At 39.7% G+C, this 20,527-nt stretch overlaps 2 protein-coding genes across 8 annotated transcripts; one reads left to right on the top strand and one right to left on the bottom strand.

Moving 5' to 3' along the window:
* Positions 1–647: 647 nt before the first annotated feature.
* Positions 648–11,897, bottom strand: LOC120788110. Of its 3 annotated transcripts, none has more exons than XM_040123662.1 (10): positions 11,526–11,897; positions 11,359–11,429; positions 11,139–11,265; positions 10,715–10,863; positions 10,418–10,560; positions 10,156–10,318; positions 3,998–4,091; positions 3,734–3,812; positions 2,936–3,009; positions 648–2,833 (listed from the first exon to the last, which is right to left on the bottom strand). In XM_040123662.1, the coding sequence occupies exons 1-10, from the start codon at positions 11,537–11,539 to the stop codon at positions 1,828–1,830; spliced, it is 1,920 nt and encodes a 639-aa protein (XP_039979596.1). In that variant the 5' UTR covers positions 11,540–11,897; the 3' UTR covers positions 648–1,827. The 3 variants fall into 3 exon arrangements, with proteins under 3 accessions (XP_039979596.1, XP_039979587.1, XP_039979579.1); XM_040123653.1 differs by lacking the exons at positions 10,156–10,318; positions 10,418–10,560; positions 10,715–10,863; ... (1 more) ...; positions 11,359–11,429; positions 11,526–11,897 and adding exons at positions 4,932–5,094; positions 5,194–5,336; positions 5,491–5,639; ... (1 more) ...; positions 6,135–6,205; positions 6,302–6,484; XM_040123645.1 differs by lacking the exons at positions 10,156–10,318; positions 10,418–10,560; positions 10,715–10,863; ... (1 more) ...; positions 11,359–11,429; positions 11,526–11,897 and adding exons at positions 4,932–5,097; positions 5,194–5,336; positions 5,491–5,639; ... (1 more) ...; positions 6,135–6,205; positions 6,302–6,483.
* On the top strand, positions 6,493–20,242 carry si:zfos-1056e6.1 (uncharacterized protein LOC107988029 homolog). 5 transcript variants are annotated; one of them, XM_040123698.1, is made up of 9 exons: positions 6,493–6,863; positions 16,698–16,765; positions 17,040–17,087; positions 17,245–17,309; positions 17,426–17,463; positions 18,583–18,662; positions 19,309–19,391; positions 19,564–19,669; positions 20,016–20,242. In XM_040123698.1, exons 2-9 carry the CDS (start codon positions 16,754–16,756, stop codon positions 20,067–20,069), a joined length of 486 nt encoding a protein of 161 aa, XP_039979632.1. In that variant the 5' UTR covers positions 6,493–6,863; positions 16,698–16,753; the 3' UTR covers positions 20,070–20,242. The 5 variants fall into 5 exon arrangements, with proteins under 5 accessions (XP_039979632.1, XP_039979607.1, XP_039979623.1 ...); XM_040123673.1 differs by lacking the exon at positions 6,493–6,863 and adding an exon at positions 14,974–15,274; XM_040123689.1 differs by lacking the exon at positions 6,493–6,863 and adding an exon at positions 14,978–15,274 and having other exon boundaries at positions 19,619–19,669.
* The last annotated feature ends 285 nt before the right edge of the window (positions 20,243–20,527 follow it).

A 20,527-nucleotide genomic window follows, 5' to 3' on the forward strand; every position in this document is an offset into this window, starting at 1 on the left:
ACTGTCAGCACTACCGCCTCTGTAAAATATTGTCTTCATTTTAGTGGCAATGACTCAGTATTCTGCATTAAGTCATTTTCATGGTAAAACTACACAGGTACACTACTTGTACATGAGGCTCTATAATAAAATGACACATTTATTATAATTTTGTATCAATAGAAAATCAATTGATAAATTAAAAATCAAGATTTGATCATTAAAATTACATTATGTTCAAAGATATAATGCATTATATTTAATGATATTTGCATAGTTAGTGATTTAACGCAATCCCGTCTCTCTACCCTTCCAATTAAATGAAACTTTTTTGCGCCAGTGTTTACACTTTTAAAATATTCCTCCATAAATGACGGCCTGCCCTGACACCCAGTTTCAACTGAGAATGTCAAATTAAAGAAGGACGTTTTTTTGTAGTCTTTTAATGAAATCTTTCACAATTTCCTTCCAACAAAGCTGTAAGTTGTTTTCAGATATGACCTGGCATTTTAGTATTTACAGTGAGACACAATATCAAAAAAACTGCAAAAAAAAGAGGAACTGGGGTGAACTATACCCAAGTCTCAAAAGGCTTTTTCTCACTGTCTAGCCATGTTAGTGCCGGTTCATTTTAATATTATTTGCAGAGATATCAAAGACGCCTTCTGTCACAACAATAACATTTTTAATGTTGTACATTACAACATTAACAACTCAGCGGCGCTACCGCGGCGACAGCTCAGAATAACCCCCAGGTCGCAATGTGAACAATAAATATGTTTAATAGTAACATTTACTGCTGACTCACACTTACTTAATATAAAAAAAACCTTTTCCTTAGAATTACACATGGTCATTGCCTAGCTCGTCACTGTAGAGTGTGTTTCTGAAGTGCCACATCAATTTCAGAGAACAGCTTTAAGGAAGTAATTTCACAACACAGAATAGCAACAGATTTGCATGTCAGCTGAGTGTTGGGGCTTGTTTAAGACACAGAATTCAGATTCAATATTAAATTGGCACCATGTGCTATTTCCTTGTGATGGCTCTCCTGATAAAATCAATGTCAGAGAGAGATTTAAATTATCTAACAGAGATGGCTCTTCAGTTAACTCAAACAACACTGGAGCCCTACATAGGCTTGATACATTTAATACAGACTTCAGACAGTGTGGTTCTCTCAGCATTCAAACAATATTTAAGAGACGCATTTCGCATGAGCTACACAGATTTACATTTGTAAGACAAACAGCCTTAGTCGACTGTCACATGTGAGACACAATTCAATTCAATTCAATTTGATGTATATAGCGCCAAATCATAACAGAAGTTATCTCAGGGCACTTATCATATAGAGCAGGTCTAGACAGTACTCTTTATAGTTATTTCATAATTGATTAAAGAGATAGAAATAAATGAGTTGACTGCAGCTGTTTTGTTCAAGAATTTGCAGCAAGCATACGCTACATTCAAAACAACTGCTTACTGTTCTCTCACAGAAATTTTACGTGAATGTTTTTATTTACAAACTTGGACTTTTCACATCAAAATCAACCACATGATCCAAAAACTGTAAAAAGTATTCACCAATTACGTGTTCTTAAGCTGCAAAAGTGTGTTTTCTTTGAATCAAAGCAGCGACAAAAAACAAAAAAAATCCACTACATCCTTTAAAAAAAGTCACATCTTTGAACTTTGAAACTTAAGTCATATTACAGATTTGAACACCATTGTCAGTGTCCGATGTCATTCCTCTCCCTCTCCCACATCCTCTAAGTTTCTCAACAATGTGTATTATTTAAACATGCATAAATCAGCGGAAAAACGTGATTGCACAAAAATTCAGCACTACACACTCTGATAGCCACTGTCCGGGATTAATGGCATAGGTTGGTTGGCAGTGATCAAAGGGAGAAAAGATCTTTGGAGCTCAGAAAGACACTGGCCACCCTGGACATCGTCAGTGAAAAGTTGAATCACTGGAGGGATCTTGGCGGATGATTCCGCCGGATATTTATCCAAATGTTCCTCTTTCTCGCCACTTCTTGCTTCCGAAAGGAAAAAATCAGGTTTCCCCACTAGATTTTGAAAGGCCTGGTAGTCGTCATCCACTGGAGGAAAGCTGTGCGAGCCGGCAGGCAGACAGCCATAGCAGGGATTGTCATCACATACGGTGGCCTCTTCCATTTTTCCATTTGGCTTTGTCGCACCGCTGACCACCTCGTCAAAACTCTCAAGCCCCGCCTCAACTCTGTACACAGGATCACATGAGGCGATTGTGATGGTGCCACTAGAGAAGGAGGACAAACTGGAGTCCTCTGCACATGAGAATCTCTCAGAATCTGCATTGTGTTGCTGATATGACATGTCCGTTGGCAGAAGAGATGAAACCACCGCTGGTAAATTGAGGAGCGGACAAGCTGGTGCCTGCTGGTCAGAGCAGGTCACCACGTCACCCTCACTAGGATGGTATGCAGAGTCACAAACCATTTTAGCCTGCGTCTGGACGTCAGATCTGCCCATCACGATCTGACCTTGGCAGCTGGGAATGAGAATGGAATAGGTTTTGTTGTCAAAACCTGATGATCCAGAGCTCATGTCATCAGCGCTGACAACAAAAAGATTGTTTGGAGCGGAGAATAAACCACTGTCTTTGTTGGATTCTGTGAGCAGATTGGTGGTCAGAGCTGATATCGGGCTGATATTGGGGAAGGCTTTACCAAGGGCATCCTGAACACCGGCTATAATGTCAGCAGGTTCTGTGTTCGCATAACTGAGACAGGAGGAGTTAGTGCTGATTCCGCTGCTTTGCTGTGGGCTCCCACCGCTAGTGTCTGTCAGTGACCCCTTCGACCTGAATGAAGAGACACGGGTTGCAGAAAGTGCCAATTTTATCGCGCAGGGATCCTTACGGAAATGTGTTTTATTGTTGATGCGCTGGTGCAGCCATACTCACCACATTTTGCTGTCATCTGGAATAAGGGGCTCCACACAGACAGAGGAAATGATGGGTGGCTCGGGTTTCAAGAACTGAAACAAGAAGGATCACCATGATTAAAACTACAGATGTGAAACATTTCAGTTAAAGGGGTCAGTTTAGAAATGTTCTTTTCCAAACGATTCTACATGAACTATGTAACATTGCAGAAAAGGATTTTTTAAATTGATCATGTTTTTGAAAGTATCTGGAAAGGTTTAAAGTTGTTATCCTTAGGATTTCATTCTCCGATGGTTTGGTGACACCCGTGGTTACCGTGGTAACTGCAAATACAGTTTCACACTAAACTCAGTGAGCAGCTGGATTACTGGTTTATCCGTTTACAGTGCAGCCAAACAAACTCGGATTGTTTTAACTACGAAAATTACCGCAGCTGCGATTTGTTTTCATGCTGCCCATGGCATGAGTAGTTTTCCCTAAATAGAAAATTGGTAACGCCGGATTGCATGCTCCAATTGTTTCCTGTGAATCCCTCGTGCGATGTGAAGGCAATCTGAATCCAGTGTAGGAATGGCTGACCCTGCATCTAACTATAAAAACGACTACATAGAGAAGTAAAAGCAGAATGTAGCTGCAGTGAATGTCTACTGCTGGAAAAAAATGCTGACGATAAATACTATGATTTCATGTACACCATTTTAAGGATTATAACTTTAATGTTTAAGTGTAATTAAGTAAAATAAATAGATGCAATAATTGAATCTGTGAGTTTTTGATTTCTGACCAACCTCAAATTTACATCACTGGGTGTCTCACCTCTTGCTCATTTGGATGCATAATAAGAAGTTTTGGTTTTGAACATTTGGCAACCGTGTCCCACCACTTTGTCTTCAACCTAAAATCAAATGTACAAAAATTTAATTACTTAATTAAAAAATGATAATAAAAGCAAAAGAAAATGGACAAAAATGGCAAACGACACATCAACACAACATGAGTTACAGCATTTAAGGGAAAAACCTTTCATATAATTCACAAACAGAGAAACATGGCAGACAATCTTTTATCTGCATGACTTACTTTACATAACAGCCAAATATAGCACTGCTGATTAACACTGCAGCAATACTGAGGCTGATGATGAGCGCAAAGATCAAGGCATTAGGGGAGGCACCTGTGAAGTAACAAGTATGAAGTAAGTTGACGAACCACTCAATTTCTGTAGAGATGAAATACAACAGAGATAATCTAGGGAGGAGTACCTGGTGTATGCCTTTAAATCTAGAACCAGGCTTGTGTTATGCGAACCACAATGACAGCTTGTGTTACTATTCAACACCTGTAGATATGCTGCATCAGCAGATGTTGGCATTATCGGTTCTCTCAAGTGGCTCGTGATTAAACATTTATTTTGGTTTGAGCGGGGTGTGCCGCAACAACTAAATCAATGTAAATTTGGAATGTCCTTCATGACACTGCAAGCTAATGTTAATACCAACGCACACAGCAGGCTTAACTGCAGATGTCACTGCTGTGTGCGTTGTGTAGCCGTTTGGTGACGGTATAAACTGCCATGGTTCAACAGTCGTGGTCACAGTAAATGAAACTCTATAAAGTAACTAACTAGATGTTTTATTATTGTGGAGCAGATTTTAAAAATTGACAAATAAAAAAATGGATATGGATAAACTGAAAATAATTTGCTGACTCCCGAAGACCGTTTTTGATTTTGAGGGTTACAGGGGTCTAAGATTTCACATAACGGCTCAGACACACTGTCCTCTGGTCCAGCTTTAACATTTGTGTGACATTTGAGACTCCTTTTTCTACAAATAAACTGCCGTCCTGCACTAGTCTCTGGCTTTCCTTTTCTTTTTCTATAACATACTGTACAGGGTTTACTTGTTCTATGAATATCTGTCTGAGGTATTACCTTCTTGCATCACCTCTACAAGGAGAAATATAGACTATGTACTGCTTGAAAAGACAAAAAGGCTGTAAGGATGACACTTACGGGTTGTGAATTCCCACTCGTTGCTACTGTCACTGAATCTGCCACTCCAGCTTGTTTGGCTTTTCACGCTGACCACATATGTTGTACTTGACTCCAAATTTCGACCAGGTATTTCATAGATATTCCATCCATCAATGGTAGTTGGTTTGAAAGACTGAACGACCTGCTATGGAGAAGCAGCAAATCAAATGCCCATGCCTGTGTCTACATCTCCAGGACAAATGATCTCAGCGTCATACGGTGCCTATGACATTGCTCCTACCTTTTCCGTGTCTCCCTTTTTATGGTACATCAAATGAGCAGTCAAGCTTTCCCTGAAAATGCCCGCATCAGTTGCTTTCCACGTCACCAGAAAATTCCCGTTGGTTTCTTTCACTGATGCGATATTTGGGGTTTGGGGCTTTGCTGTAGAGGAAACAGAGATAAGAAACAGTGAGAGGAAAGTATCTTAGGTGACCTCCATCTGTGCTGCACCTATTCCCTGTTATTCTGGGTTCGGATCCATCTATTTCTGGCAGCTGCAGACTTGTGGACTTTCACGTAAAAGAAGTCCACTTACTGCTCGCTGAGACGTCGATTTTTTTGGACTCCACACGTTCGTTCCCTCTCCAAACCGTCGCTGTATGGGTCTCCCCGAGAACAAGTATCATTTGGACAGAGCAACAACACCGTCCACTGTCACACTGCTTGAGAGCACAATGAGTCTCTCTGTGGAATACAAGAGTATATACAACATGCTCTGAGTGTATCCCGTTTACATTTCTGGCTTCCCAGACTGATTCAGTTGATTTTAATATTACATGTAGGCTACAATATAAATTATATATATACATTTTGTGTACGTATAAAATTTGAGTGAAAATCATCTTTATTATAATTCTGTTTGATTTCACGACCAAGACTTAGATCAAAAATGTACAGCTTTAACTCTGTAACTTCACTGGCTCTGTAGTGAAACACACACTAAGTAAATAACAGCTCACCCTTCCCCATCGTCGCCCAGGAGAGTCAAAATGTATTCAGAGCAGTTTTGTGCTCCAAAGTCGCAAAACATCTGTGAAACAAAGTGGTTGGTACAGTCGAGATCTGGGCCTGTTTCGTTACTGACTCCTGCACGGAACAGACATTGCACGAAGAGACTGTTAGTGGCAGTGAATTACAGCAGAAGTAGACCATCTAAAACTACTTATTCTCTATACGTACCAGAGCAAGTTATGACGGTGGCAACATTTCCTAAAATCATCAGGTAGAGAAACATCCTGCGGCGAACTCGCCTGAAAGCAAACACAACAGCAGATATTTCCCTTCCTTAAAGGGCAACACATTTGAAGATGTAGTTAACGCAGACATTTTCCGAGGATCTAGATTACCTGTTTATCTCCATGCTGAGAAGATCCCTTCAGAGATCCAACTCGGTTACGCCTTACTTCGACTGACCGTGAACATGGTGCGCGCCGCGTACTCACAACAAAGTGCCCGAGTCTCACGGTCTTCCTTATCCGGAAAGCTGCTGGACTGGAAACGTTGCGCCACCGATTCGCGGAAAGTGCGTCCCTCTCCCATTTCCCCAGAACGCAAGAAAGCGGCGTACGTGCGTACGTGGAGGAAACACGGGAAAACGATCCGCCCGAATACCAAAACAAAAGGGAATCGTTGTATTAAACGTGTTAACAGGCAGGGCCGTGCAGCTCTAAAGCGGTGGAAGAATCCATATTTAATGTGCCTGTACATATGTCACTGAAAGCATCAAGCACCACTGGTTCTCGTGTTATTTTTGCGCTGCCGCGCATTACTGAGGGCAGTTAACATCCCCCGTTGTGCTGTGCGGGACAGATACTCCCAGGGTGGCACGCTGGCGTTCGCCTCCTGCTTCACAACACGGAGACGAGGCTCATCGTGAATGTCCCTGACCGGAAGTGGCAGGTGTAGCAGGTATGGGCTCGTGTGTGAGCGCTGCTGCTGTGAGGATGGTGGGAATGGCCGATATCCGTGTTGACGAATTACCAGCTTTATCAAAGGCCTCTGTCTATCCATCTCGCCGACTAGAGAAGTGTACGGCGAGATTGCTCAGAGTGCAACCCGATATTCACCAACATTTTGAATCAAGTTTTCTCTATGAATCATGACTAAGTAATATTTATCATTTGTTTTTATATTCTTCTTATTCTTGTATAAGTATTTGAATATCTATGAATATTTCTTTACTGTAAATGTCAATATGTGTGGCTAACCTGTGTATGTCTCGATGTACAGTTATATTAAAGTAACCATATATACAGTTAGGTACATAAGTATTTGGACAGTCATACAATTTGCATAATTTGGCCTCGGTACACCAACGTAATGGATTTGAAATGAAGCCCCCAAGATGTGATTGAAGTTTAGACTTTCAGCTTTAATTCAAGGGGGTTAGAATAACTGCCATTTCTATACATGGTCCCTCATCTTCAGAGGCTCAAAAGTAATTGGGCAAACCAACATGATTATAAATATAAAGATTATTTTTTATATTTGGATGGAAATCCTTTGCAGTCAATGACTGCTTGAGATCTGGAACCTATGGACGTCACCAAGTATTGAGTTTCCTCCCTTGAGATGCTTTGCCAGGCCTTTACTGCAGCCGCCTTCAGTTGCTGCTTGTTGTGGGTCTTTCTGCCCTCAGTTTTGTCTTCAGTAATTGAAAAACATGCTCACATGGGTTGAGGTCAGGTGACTGACTTGGCCTTTTAAGAATAATCCATTTCTTTACCTTGAGAAGCTCTTCGGTTGCTTTCACAGTATGTTTTGGGTCATTATCCATCTGTACTGTGAAGTACTGTCCTATCAGTTGTGCAGCATTTTGCTGGATCTGAGTAGATAGTTTAGCCCTATACACTTCATAATACATCCTGCTACTTCTATCAGCAGTCACATCATCAATAAACAGCAGTGACCCAGTTCCATTGGCGGCCATACATGTCCATGCCATAAGACTGCCTCCACCATGTTTGACAGATGATGTGGTATGCTTTGGATCATGAACCGTTCCTTTTCTTCTCCATACTCTTCTCTTCCCATCATTCTGGTACAAGTTCATCTTGGTTTCATCTGTCCAAAGAATCTTGTTCCAGAGCTGGGCAGGTTTTTTAGATGTTTTCTGCCAGTGAATTTCTTCCATTTAAGAATGTAACAAATTGTTGATTTAATCCTAAAGTTTCTGTCGTCTGTCTGTTAGGTTTGTTTTGTTTTTTCAGCCTAATGATGGCATCATTCATTTGCATCGACAGCTCTTTGGACAGCATATTGAGAGTTCCCCTGTATAGCTACCAAATGCAAATTCAACACTTGGATTCAAATATCTAGTGGAACTGTGTGAGTGTTTGTGTGTCTGCAAAGAAATTTTGCTCACCTTATTTCTCAAATCATACCAATATTTGTTATACACAGAGCAAAATCATTTGTTAAGGACATTATAAAGGTAAAGGTCAGTTTCCACAATATGTTTATGTCATTTATGTAAATTATAATTAAATGTAGATGATCCATATTCTGTGTATAACAAGTGCAGAGAATACATGAGGTTGTTGCGACCACAGCGAGAGTTTGTATTCAGTCAGACCACCAGGTGGGATCATAGTTACAGTATTACGTGACAGATTAGCAGCCTCTTGTGTTGCAGTGTTGCCTTTACTTTTGAAGTTCACAAGAAGAAATGATTAACTTACTATTGCAAGAACATCTTTATAAATGTGTGTGAATCCTGTTGACAGTGTTCCCAGCAACACTGTGCAAATGCAGATGAGTTACATTTCACAAGAGATTTTTATGTTGCAAGAGCTGTTCTGCTGACCTGTAATGACTTGTGTACAAATATACTGTACACAAACATTTCCAATGCCCAGTTCTGTCTGTTAATTTAACCATGTACAATATGCCGTACTTCTGCTGCATGCTTGCCAAAACAAGACTGATATACTAGTGCAATCTCAGTGTGAAACTATTTGTTATACACATTTAACACGATTTATACATTTAAGTGCAAGGAAATTAATGTGATTGTAACATTTTTTATTGAAGGTTAAAGAATTAAAAAAAACAAAAAAAACAATGTTATGATCTCAGCAGCAATGTCTCTCTCCAGGTACAATGTCCCTGTTAGTCAGATTAATCCACAAACTTCAACGTGGACAATTTTAATATTTCTACATACTCTTCTTTGCGACATATCAGTCATGGGGTTATACCTCATTTTTGAAGAGTTTTGTAAGAAATAACCTTGGTGAAGTATTTTTCTGGTTATTTATCCAGATGTTCCTCTTTCTCGGCACTTCTTGGCTCTGAAAAAAAAAAAAAAAAGGTTTTAGGCTGATGATGAGAGCAAAGATCATGGCATTAGGGGAGGCACCTGTGAAGTAACAAGTATGAAGTAAGTTGACGAACCACTCAATTTCTGTAGAGATGAAATACAACAGAGATAATCTAGGGAGGAGTACCTGGTGTATGCCTTTAAATCTAGAACCAGGCTTGTGTTATGCGAACCACAATGACAGCTTGTGTTACTATTCAACACCTGTAGATATGCTGCATCAGCAGATGTTGGCATTATCGGTTCTCTCAAGTGGCTCGTGATTAAACATTTATTTTGGTTTGAGCGGGGTGTGCCGCAACAACTAAATCAATGTAAATTTGGAATGTCCTTCATGACACTGCAAGCTAATGTTAATACCAACGCACACAGCAGGCTTAACTGCAGATGTCACTGCTGTGTGCGTTGTGTAGCCGTTTGGTGACGGTATAAACTGCCATGGTTCAACAGTCGTGGTCACAGTAAATGAAACTCTATAAAGTAACTAACTAGATGTTTTATTATTGTGGAGCAGATTTTAAAAATTGACAAATAAAAAAATAGATATGGATAAACTGAAAATAATTTGCTGACTCCCGAAGACCGTTTTTGATTTTGAGGGTTACAGGGGTCTAAGATTTCACATAACGGCTCAGACACACTGTCCTCTGGTCCAGCTTTAACATTTGTGTGACATTTGAGACTCCTTTTTCTACAAATAAACTGCCGTCCTGCACTAGTCTCTGGCTTTCCTTTTCTTTTTCTATAACATACTGTACAGGGTTTACTTGTTCTATGAATATCTGTCTGAGGTATTACCTTCTTGCATCACCTCTACAAGGAGAAATATAGACTATGTACTGCTTGAAAAGACAAAAAGGCTGTAAGGATGACACTTACGGGTTGTGAATTCCCACTCGTTGCTACTGTCACTGAATCTGCCACTCCAGCTTGTTTGGCTTTTCACGCTGACCACATATGTTGTACTTGACTCCAAATTTCGACCAGGTATTTCATAGATATTCCATCCATCAATGGTAGTTGGTTTGAAAGACTGAACGACCTGCTATGGAGAAGCAGCAAATCAAATGCCCATGCCTGTGTCTACATCTCCAGGACAAATGATCTCAGCGTCATACGGTGCCTATGACATTGCTCCTACCTTTTCCGTGTCTCCCTTTTTATGGTACATCAATTGAGCAGTCAAGCTTTCCCTGAAAGAGCCCGCATCAGTTGCTTTCCACATCACCAGAAAATTCCCGTTGGTTTCTTTCACTGATGTGATATTTGGGGTTTGGGGCTTTGCTGTAGAGGAAACAGAGATAAGAAACAGTGAGAGGAAAGTATCTTAGGTGACCTCCATCTGTGCTGCACCTATTCCCTGTTATTCTGGGTTCGGATCCATCTATTTCTGGAAGCTGCAGACTTGTGGACTTTCACGTAAAAGAAGTCCACTTACTGCTCCCTGAGACGTCGATTTTTTTGGACTCCACACGTTCGTTCCCTCTCCAAACCGTCGCTGTATGGGTCTCCCCGAGAACAAGTATCATTTGGACAGAGCAACAACACCGTCCACTGTCACACTGCTTGAGAGCACAATGAGTCTCTCTGTGGAATACAAGAGTATATACAACATGCTCTGAGTGTATCCCGTTTACATTTCTGGCTTCCCAGACTGATTCAGTTGATTTTAATATTACATGTAGGCTACAATATAAATTATATATATACATTTTGTGTACGTATAAAATTTGAGTGAAAATCATCTTTATTATAATTCTGTTTGATTTCACGACCAAGACTTAGATCAAAAATGTACAGCTTTAACTCTGTAACTTCACTGGCTCTGTAGTGAAACACACACTAAGTAAATAACAGCTCACCCTTCCCCATCGTCGCCCAGGAGAGTCAAAATGTATTCAGAGCAGTTTTGTGCTCCAAAGTCGCAAAACATCTGTGAAACAAAGTGGTTGGTACAGTCGAGATCTGGGCCTGTTTCGTTACTGACTCCTGCACGGAACAGACATTGCACGAAGAGACTGTTAGTGGCAGTGAATTACAGCAGAAGTAGACCATCTAAAACTACTTATTCTCTATACGTACCAGAGCAAGTTATGACGGTGGCAACATTTCCTAAAATCATCAGGTAGAGAAACATCCTGCGGCGAACTCGCCTGAAAGCAAACACAACAGCAGATATTTCCCTTCCTTAAAGGGCAACACATTTGAAGATGTAGTTAACGCAGACATTTTCCGAGGATCTAGATTACCTGTTTATCTCCATGCTGAGAAGATTTTTTTTGTGTCCCCCTTCAGAGATCCAACTCGGTTACGCCTTACTTCGACTGACCGTGAACATAGTGCGCGCCGCGTACTCACAACAAAGTGCCCGAGTCTCACGGTCTTCCTTATCCGGAAAGCTGCTGGACTGGAAACGTTGCGCCACCGATTCGCGGAAAGTGCGTCCCTCTCCCATTTCCCCAGAACTGGGAGAGGGACGCACCTCTACCAGCAACAGGTGTAGCAGGTATGGGCTCGTGTGTGAGCGCTGCTGCTGTGAGGATGGTGGGAATGGCCGATATCCGTGTTGACGAATTACCAGCTTTATCAAAGGCCTCTGTCTATCCATCTCGCCGACTAGAGAAGTGTACGGCGAGATTGCTCAGAGTGCAACCCGATATTCACCAACATTTTGAATCAAGTTTTCTCTATGAATCATGACTAAGTAATATTTATCATTTGTTTTTATATTCTTCTTATTCTTGTATAAGTATTTGAATATCTATGAATATTTCTTTACTGTAAATGTCAATATGTGTGGCTAACCTGTGTATGTCTCGATGTACAGTTATATTAAAGTAACCATATATACAGTTAGGTACATAAGTATTTGGACAGTGACACAATTTGCATAATTTGGCCTCGGTACACCAACGTACTGGATTTGAAATGAAGCCCCCAAGATGTGATTGAAGTTTAGACTTTCAGCTTTAATTCAAGGGGGTTAGAATAACTGCCATTTCTATACATGGTCCCTCATCTTCAGAGGCTCAAAAGTAATTGGGCAAACCAACATGATTATAAATATAAAGATTATTTTTTATATTTGGATGGAAATCCTTTGCAGTCAATGACTGCCTGAGATCTGGAACCTATGGACGTCACCAAGTATTGAGTTTCCTCCCTTGAGATGCTTTGCCAGGCCTTTACTGCAGCCGCCTTCAGTTGCTGGTTGTTGTGGGTCTTTCTGCCCTCAGTTTTGTCTTCAGTAATTGAAAAACATGCTCACATGGGTTGAGGTCAGGTGACTGACTTGGCCTTTTAAGAATAATCCATTTCTTTACCTTGAGAAGCTCTTGGGTTGCTTTCGCAGTATGTTTTGGGTCATTATCCATCTGTACTGTGAAGTACTGTCCTATCAATTGTGCAGCATTTTGCTGGATCTGAGTAGATAGTTTAGCCCTATACACTTCATAATACATCCTGCTACTTCTATCAGCAGTCACATCATCAATAAACAGCAGTGACCCAGTTCCATTGGCGGCCATACATGTCCATGCCATAAGACTGCCTCCACCATGTTTGACAGATGATGTGGTATGCTTTGGATCATGAACCGTTCCTTTTCTTCTCCATACTCTTCTCTTCCCATCATTCTGGTACAAGTTCATCTTGGTTTCATCTGTCCAAAGAATCTTGTTCCAGAGCTGGGCAGGTTTTTTAGATGTTTTCTGCCAGTGAATTTCTTCCATTTAAGAATGTAACAAATTGTTGATTTAATCCTAAAGTTTCTGTCGTCTGTCTGTTAGGTTTGTTTTGTTTTTTCAGCCTAATGATGGCATCATTCATTTGCATCGACAGCTCTTTGGACAGCATATTGAGAGTTCCCCTGTATAGCTACCAAATGCAAATTCAACACTTGGATTCAAATATCTAGTGGAACTGTGTGAGTGTGTGTGTGTGTCTGCAAAGAAATTTTGCTCACCTCATTTCTCAAATCATACCAATATTTGTTACACACAGAGCAAAATCATTTGTTATGGACATTATAAAGGTAAAGGTCAGTTTCCACAATATGTTTATGTCATTTATGTAAATTATAATTAAATGTAGATGATCCATATTCTGTGTATAACAAGTGCACAGAATACATGAGGTTGTTGCGACCACAGCGAGAGTTTGTATTCAGTCAGACCACCAGGTGGGATCATAGTTACAGTATTAGGTGACAGATTAGCAGCCTCTTGTGTTGCAGTGTTGCCTTTACTTTTGAAGTTCACAAGAAGAAATGATTAACTTACTATTGCAAGAACATCTTTATAAATGTGTGTGAATCCTGTTGACAGTGTTCCCAGCAACACTGTGCAAATGCAGATGAGTTACATTTCACAAGAGATTTTTATGTTGCAAGAGCTGTTCTGCTGACCTGTAATGACTTGTGTGCAAATATACTGTACACAAACATTTCCAATCCCCAGTTCTGTCTGTTAATGTAACCATGTACGATATACCCTACTTCAGGGGCATGCTTGCCAAAACAAGACTGATATACTAGTGCAATCTCAGTGTGAAACTATTTGTTATACACATTTAACACGATTTATACATTTAAGTGCAAGGAAATTCATGTGATTGTAATGGATTTGAAATGAAGCCACCAAGATGTGATTGAAGTTTAGACTTTCAGCTTTAATTCAAGGGATTTACCAAAAGCATCGTATTGACCGTGTTAGAATAACTGCCATTTCTATACATAGTCCCTCATCTTCAGAGGCTCAAAAGTAATTGAACAAAGTAACACAATTATAAATATAGGGATTATTTTTAATACTTGGATGAACATCCTTTGCAGTCAATGACTGCCTGAGGTCTGGAACCCATGGACATCACCCAAATCTTAGTTTCCTCCCTTGAGATGCTTTGCCAGGCCTTGACTGCAGCCGCCTTCAGTTGCTGCTTGTTGTGGGTCTTTCTGCCCTCAGTTTTGTCTTCAGTAAGTGAAATGCATGTTCAGTTGGAATGAGGTCAGGAGATCTGGGCCTGATTCATATTCTGAAATTTAACAGACATTAATACACAGGTCATTGGGAGGAGTTACTATGTCGACTATTTAAGAACTGTGTGCATCACCACTGTACTGTATGTACCAGAGAGAGGTAATACCGTTGAAAGGTTTCCCGTAATAAAAAGCACATTTCAACACATCCAGTTACGAAGTCGCCTGAAACCCAACATGTTCCTTATTATCTTCAGTTGAATGCTGCCAACTGGGGCACAAATAGAGATTTTTTTTTTTTCACATTTAAAAATCACCTCTTAATCTCCATTTTCTCAAGGGGCAATGACATTCAGTCACGAGCACCTCCGGTTTTCAGGGATTTGATGAGGACGTTTACACCAACGCCACTGTCCCACAGTCTTCCTGTTTCAATGGGTGTGCGTCACATTACGGGGCATTTCCATTTTAAAGCAACGAGGGGTCAAGAAGTTTATCTTTTTTGACTTCAGTAATACCAAAGCCGGTTTTACAAGTTTATAATGGAACAATGGACGTATAATATTTCAAAACGTAATTTCAATTATTATCATTTTTCTTTCTAAAATAAAAAGTATAAGGATAAAAATTTTAAAGGAAAAAACAATACATTGCACGGACACACTAAATACATCAATAAAAAACAAATGGATGAAAAGGTGTCACAAAATTAAAAAAACAAAAACAAAAAACATAAAACAAATAACAAACACATAAGGTAACATGGGATATAGTTTAATGATTGAATGTAATGGTGGTGGCTATTTTTGCAGTTAATACTGTATTTCCCGATACTCCCGATAGGCACATCGGCGTGCAGCTAGACTTATAAAGCCTTATTTTGAAAGCCCCGACCGGATGTAACGGGTACCCTCTCGTCTGACCGCTGCTGCAGTGCGGAGATTAAAATGTCTAACGCCGGTTTGGATAAGTCCTCGCAGGTATTAAAGGCCTGGATCGCTCTGAGGCGGCTTGACAAAAACGGTTCGTAGGTGTCTGCGAAGTTGTTGTTTTTTCTCTTTTTCTTTTCCTTTTTCTTTCTTCAGTGATTAATTATTTTTCAGCCACGGATGTGCCCGGTCTGTGCGTCCGTGTTCATGGCAACCAGCCCCTTTAACCCATTGAAGACCACATGGAGATTTTTGCGCTCGTCTTTTTTTTCCTCACACCGCGGCAGAAATCCAGCATACACACGTTTTTCCTAACTGTGCATGAAGTTTTTCTCTTTCCCACAGCGAATGGGCAGGTGTAGCCGGTAACGCTCCTATCCGTAAATAGCTAGAGAGGATGGCGGCAGCTGCATCTGACTGTTGAGTGTTATTAGCACATCTCCGACTTTGTTAAGTGATTCAAAGATGGAATGAAACGCCTTTTTAATCTGAATATGGCATTACTGTAAAACAAAATTATTGCTTCCAGCTACCTGGTGGGTGTGTGTGTTTGGGGTTGTAACTTATAGCTTTCCTTTTTTTCATAAAAAACATTTGTCAAGGCTTCATAGATGAATAATAAACCATTGATAAGCACAGCTTTGGCCACATTGTGAAAAATCTCTGGCCGTCAAGCTATTAATGAATGCACAAGTCTGCAGATCTAAATGTTCATATGTCACTTATAACGGGTGACGGACTGTCAGTTCTGCACTTACACGTGTTAATAAAGTCATTAATAATGGGTCATGAGTTTCCAGTGTCTAATGAGGAATCAGAAACACTTGCTATGTCACTGGCATGCAAATGTTAACAGATAGACAAAGATTTTTTTTTAAATAATCCATCAAGTCTGCAGATATAGATGTTCAAATTCCCTCCTGACATGTTCAAAAATTTATAAAATACTCTGTTTTGAACAATATTTTTTTTTGTCTTATGTAGTGTTTCCAGAAAAAAGCTCAGTTATCTCTTTTTAAAATTACATCTACTCCTTCTCCCTCATTGAAAAATACAGAATCAATGAAGAACACATTTAAATTTTAAATGCTAGACACAAAATGTCTCCTACTTGACTGCAAAGTCCCATTCTTAGTTTATGTGCCCTGGAGGTTTACAGTTTTCACATCGCACTCGTCTAAGTTTCATACTTGACCATGATTGGCTTCTAAACTAGCTGTGGAGGGAGGCTTTAATAAATGGGCTTTTGTCCCGACGCCCTGCAGCACTTTTCCTTCAGATCTGAGGTCAAAATGTCAATTGAAGAGGTTTATCTGCGGAACATAAGAGCTAAAAATCAAAGAAATCAAGTCTCCAGGCACATGGACCTAAAGGTTGCTTTCAATAATGGCCTGACCTATTGAGAATTTGAAAATTATAATTGAATCATCAATTAAGCCATTAGTTACAACGCATAGACCCTATTTAAAGTGTGACATACTAGAAAGTGGTAGCACCTCATGTTGTATGTGTTGTAGATGAAAAAGTGGTGGCTCTTCGAGAAGTGTCCTTTCCCCCGGCGGCTGACGTGGCCATGATTATTCAGGTGTGCAATTGTTCCACCTGTTGCTTGTATATTTTTACCTGCACCGTATGTAATTACCCCAAATGTACTGGCTTTTAACAATCTCAGTGCAAATGTACCATTTATACATCTTTCTGTACACCCATCCATCCATCTACCCATCCATCCATCCATCCATCCATCCACCTTAAACACTCAGTTCTGACTTTCACATTTAAAAGTCAGAATTTTTAAATTTTTATTTTAAATTTTGTATATTTTGATATGACATCTTTTATATTGTTTCTCTTTTCAGATCATCACCACTACCTTTGGGCTGAACTCTCCTGATGTAATATTCAAGGTACCACAACTCATTTGCCCTCACACATACTGTATGTCTAGAGAATATTATTAAAAAGAAAGAAAAATCTGTCTTTGTTTGTAGCTGAAACTATCAATATGGGGTTAGAGGTCTAACAACAGTGAGCTGGGTAACTTTTGCTTTCGTTTGTGTGCAGATAAGGAACCACCGTGGCTGTTTGATCCCGCTGAACAGCTCGATCCCTGCCAACAGCAAGCACATGTAAGGAGTCTTGACTGTAGACATTGAGTTCTATATTTCTACACATCTATTCAGTGCATACTCCATTTATTAAGCACTCATTCATGTTAACTGTTGGCACTTATTTTTCACCACAGGCCCTATGTGCTTGAAGTAGCCAAGATCTTTCAGCATGGTAAGGGCCTGGATCAACATCTGATCGCTTTGACGGCGTTTTCTTGAACTGTGGGTTAAGATCTGGAGAGGGGCTTGTTCCTTGGGCCTCTACATTTCACAACACTGTTAATACAGTAGTTTGATATTTTGGGAAATACACATATTTGTTTTCTTTCGAAAAGTTAGATGAGAATATTGGTACCACTCTCAAGTCTGTACGATAAATGTAAGGCTTTTTAAGCATTGGGGCTGGAAACAGGGGGGCACAGCTAGCCTGGCTCTTTACAAAGGTAACAAAATCTTCCTACCAGCACCTATGAATCTTATAATTTAACGCACTATATCATGTTTGTTATTGAATTAATTGTTTTTACACTTTGATTTTTGTTACGCGTAAGCAAACAAGATATGAAATGGTAATTGATAAGCGTTAGAGTTGCTGGTAGGTGGAATTTATTACACATGGACAGAGCCAGGCTAGCTGTATCCCCCTGTTTCCAGTGTTTGTGCTAAGCTAAGCTAACTGGCCGCTGGCTGTAGCTTCATATTTATTTTACAGACATGCAAGTGGTAGGCGATCAATCTTCGAATCTAACCCAAAATGTCAAACCATTCCTTTAAACTACTTACAGCTTAAGTCAACGTGTTGAGGGTGGCGCAATCACTGGCAGAGTTTTGGGTTTGATTTCTACACTGAGGCCACTCAAAATAAATTCACAGCTTACAGCTGTAAGATATGTCTACTAAATTGGATTACTGCGACAATGACAGTCAAGTACTATTTTATATACTATAAAATAGATACAGGAACAGTCCGTTTGATAAAAAAGATGGCACATTTTCCTGTTCAAATATCCCCTTTAGATACATAAATCCTGGTTTCAAAAATATTTAAATACATTTTTGGTTACAAAGGTGGAGAAAAGGCAACACAGTATCACAAATCATTGTTCGTGGCAAACCTTGTGTCAAAAACTGCTAAAGTACACATGGTAGTTGCTGCAGAAATGTAATAGTACTCCCCCACTTGTGCCTGAATCATACCATACCCATTTTTATGCACATTACATCAGTGAAAACATAAATTCAACCCGAGGAAAAGGCAAATTTTTAGTATCTGTTATTTTTCTGTTCCCAGTGTGTCCAAAGCCCAGAACCATTCCCATGACTGTGATCAACAAGAGCATGAAGACCAGGCTACAGAGTATTGACAGAAGGGTACGACACAGGATAATTAACTACTAGTGCTTTGGTCATGGTACAGAATGACTGGTTCACACTAATACAATACTGATGCATTTATTCAGCGGTGCAGGCCCACAGTAAAATGCCTCATTAATTAATAATGTTAAACTCTATTTCTCCTAAACAATCAACCAAAATTGGCAATTTAGTAAACTTTAAAGGGTCAGCGATGAAATTATCCAATGCAGAAAAATATAGCAATACATTTTCTCAGGTAAGGTGGAACGTTGTCCTTTTCCCTCAATCCAGTGAGAAATTAATGTATTAATCGTTTGTTAATCATTTTGTGGTGTTCAGAGTTTTTAAGATATTTTGATTTGCTCCTGAAAATTTAAGTTGGAGTGGATAAATGAAAATAAACACGCCAAAAAGAACATCCAAAGTCTGACCAGAATAAGCAGAACTTTTCTTGTTAAAGGTTTAGACTCTTTTTTCATCAAAAGGTTAATGCAGTAGTGCAATTTTTTTTTTTTTTTTTTTGACCAGCACGCTCATGTTTGCCTTTTTTTTGTGTTAATATATTCATTCCTCTTTTACCTATGTACTGTTTCTTCATGCTATTTTCATTTTGTCTGGACCATAACGCTATTTTTTATCACCTGTCACAACATGAATTTAGATTCCAGTGTTTTATTACAGATTCAGAGAATGGAGGACCTTCTGCCTCAGATCAAACTCAGGCGCAATGAAAAACTTGGCCAGGTATTTTAACGTTCCTCTAGGCCTTTTACAACAGTGGACACAATGCTAAACATAGCACAGCCATTCTTATAAATGTAACCCTGGCCACTTACTTTTTTGACTGCATTTATTTATTTATTTACTTTGAAAATGTGACAGTTTGAATGGGATACTTTTTGTAATAATTAAACAGATTATTTGTACATCTCTACATCCCCCCTGACCCTGGCCTCTCTGTCCTGTCTCAGGAGATTGAATGTCTCAACCAGAAGCTGAGGTTTCTTCAAAAGAGAATGGAGGTGAGAGAGTCTGATTGAACCTAATAAGCATGCAACAATGCAGCTATGATTTTAAGGTACTTCAGAGTTCAAGGCTTTTTGTGTGTGCCTTGTATCTGATATGGTAATTGTGGTTCAGTGCAGTTATTATGTCTTTGACTAACAAGCATACCTTCCTACCTTCTTACAAATTTACTTATAAAACTGAGGTCTTCCAGACAGCAATTTTAACTTTTTATCTAATTAACAAAGCTTACATTTAGCCATTTTATAGAAAAACATACTTGAGTATTTAATTGTAGTGGTCTCAGAAACACTTCCAAGGAATGTTTTCATGTAATCTCCAAACTGTCCTGCTCTGTTGCAGGTTGCAGATTCTCGCAGCTGGAAGGGGGGGCTGACCAAAGCTCCTCTTTGGTAAACCACCACCCACATTTCCAGCCATTTCAGAAGACACAAGCCCTCTTTGGGACAATGCTTACTAAAACTCGTCATTCACTGCAGATTTCATCATGTCACTGTGTGAGGATGGATTATGATGCTGATGGCCCTAGGTCAAACCTTGCTTATGTTGTAATAAAGTGTGTCCAACCACATTGATCATTGTGTTTAAATTTCAGATACGCCTGTATTTATCAACCTTCGTAGACTGACGCTACAGAGGTCTCTAAAGTACCAGCTTGAGAGTAAAAAAGTTGTTGGCTGAGTGTGAGCAGTAAAACATTTAGCAAGAGTTTACTCCTTCTCACAGCCGAGTGTAAGAGTAACTTTTAAGAGCAACTCTCAAGTGATCAGCCTATCTGTTATATAGATTAACCTTACATCTGCCGCATTGAACATTCTTAAAAAAAATCCTTATAGTTTATTCATTGGTTTGTT

Source organism: Xiphias gladius, chromosome 1 (genome assembly GCF_016859285.1).
Source record: "Xiphias gladius isolate SHS-SW01 ecotype Sanya breed wild chromosome 1, ASM1685928v1, whole genome shotgun sequence".
Classification (NCBI taxonomy): domain Eukaryota; kingdom Metazoa; phylum Chordata; class Actinopteri; order Istiophoriformes; family Xiphiidae; genus Xiphias; species Xiphias gladius.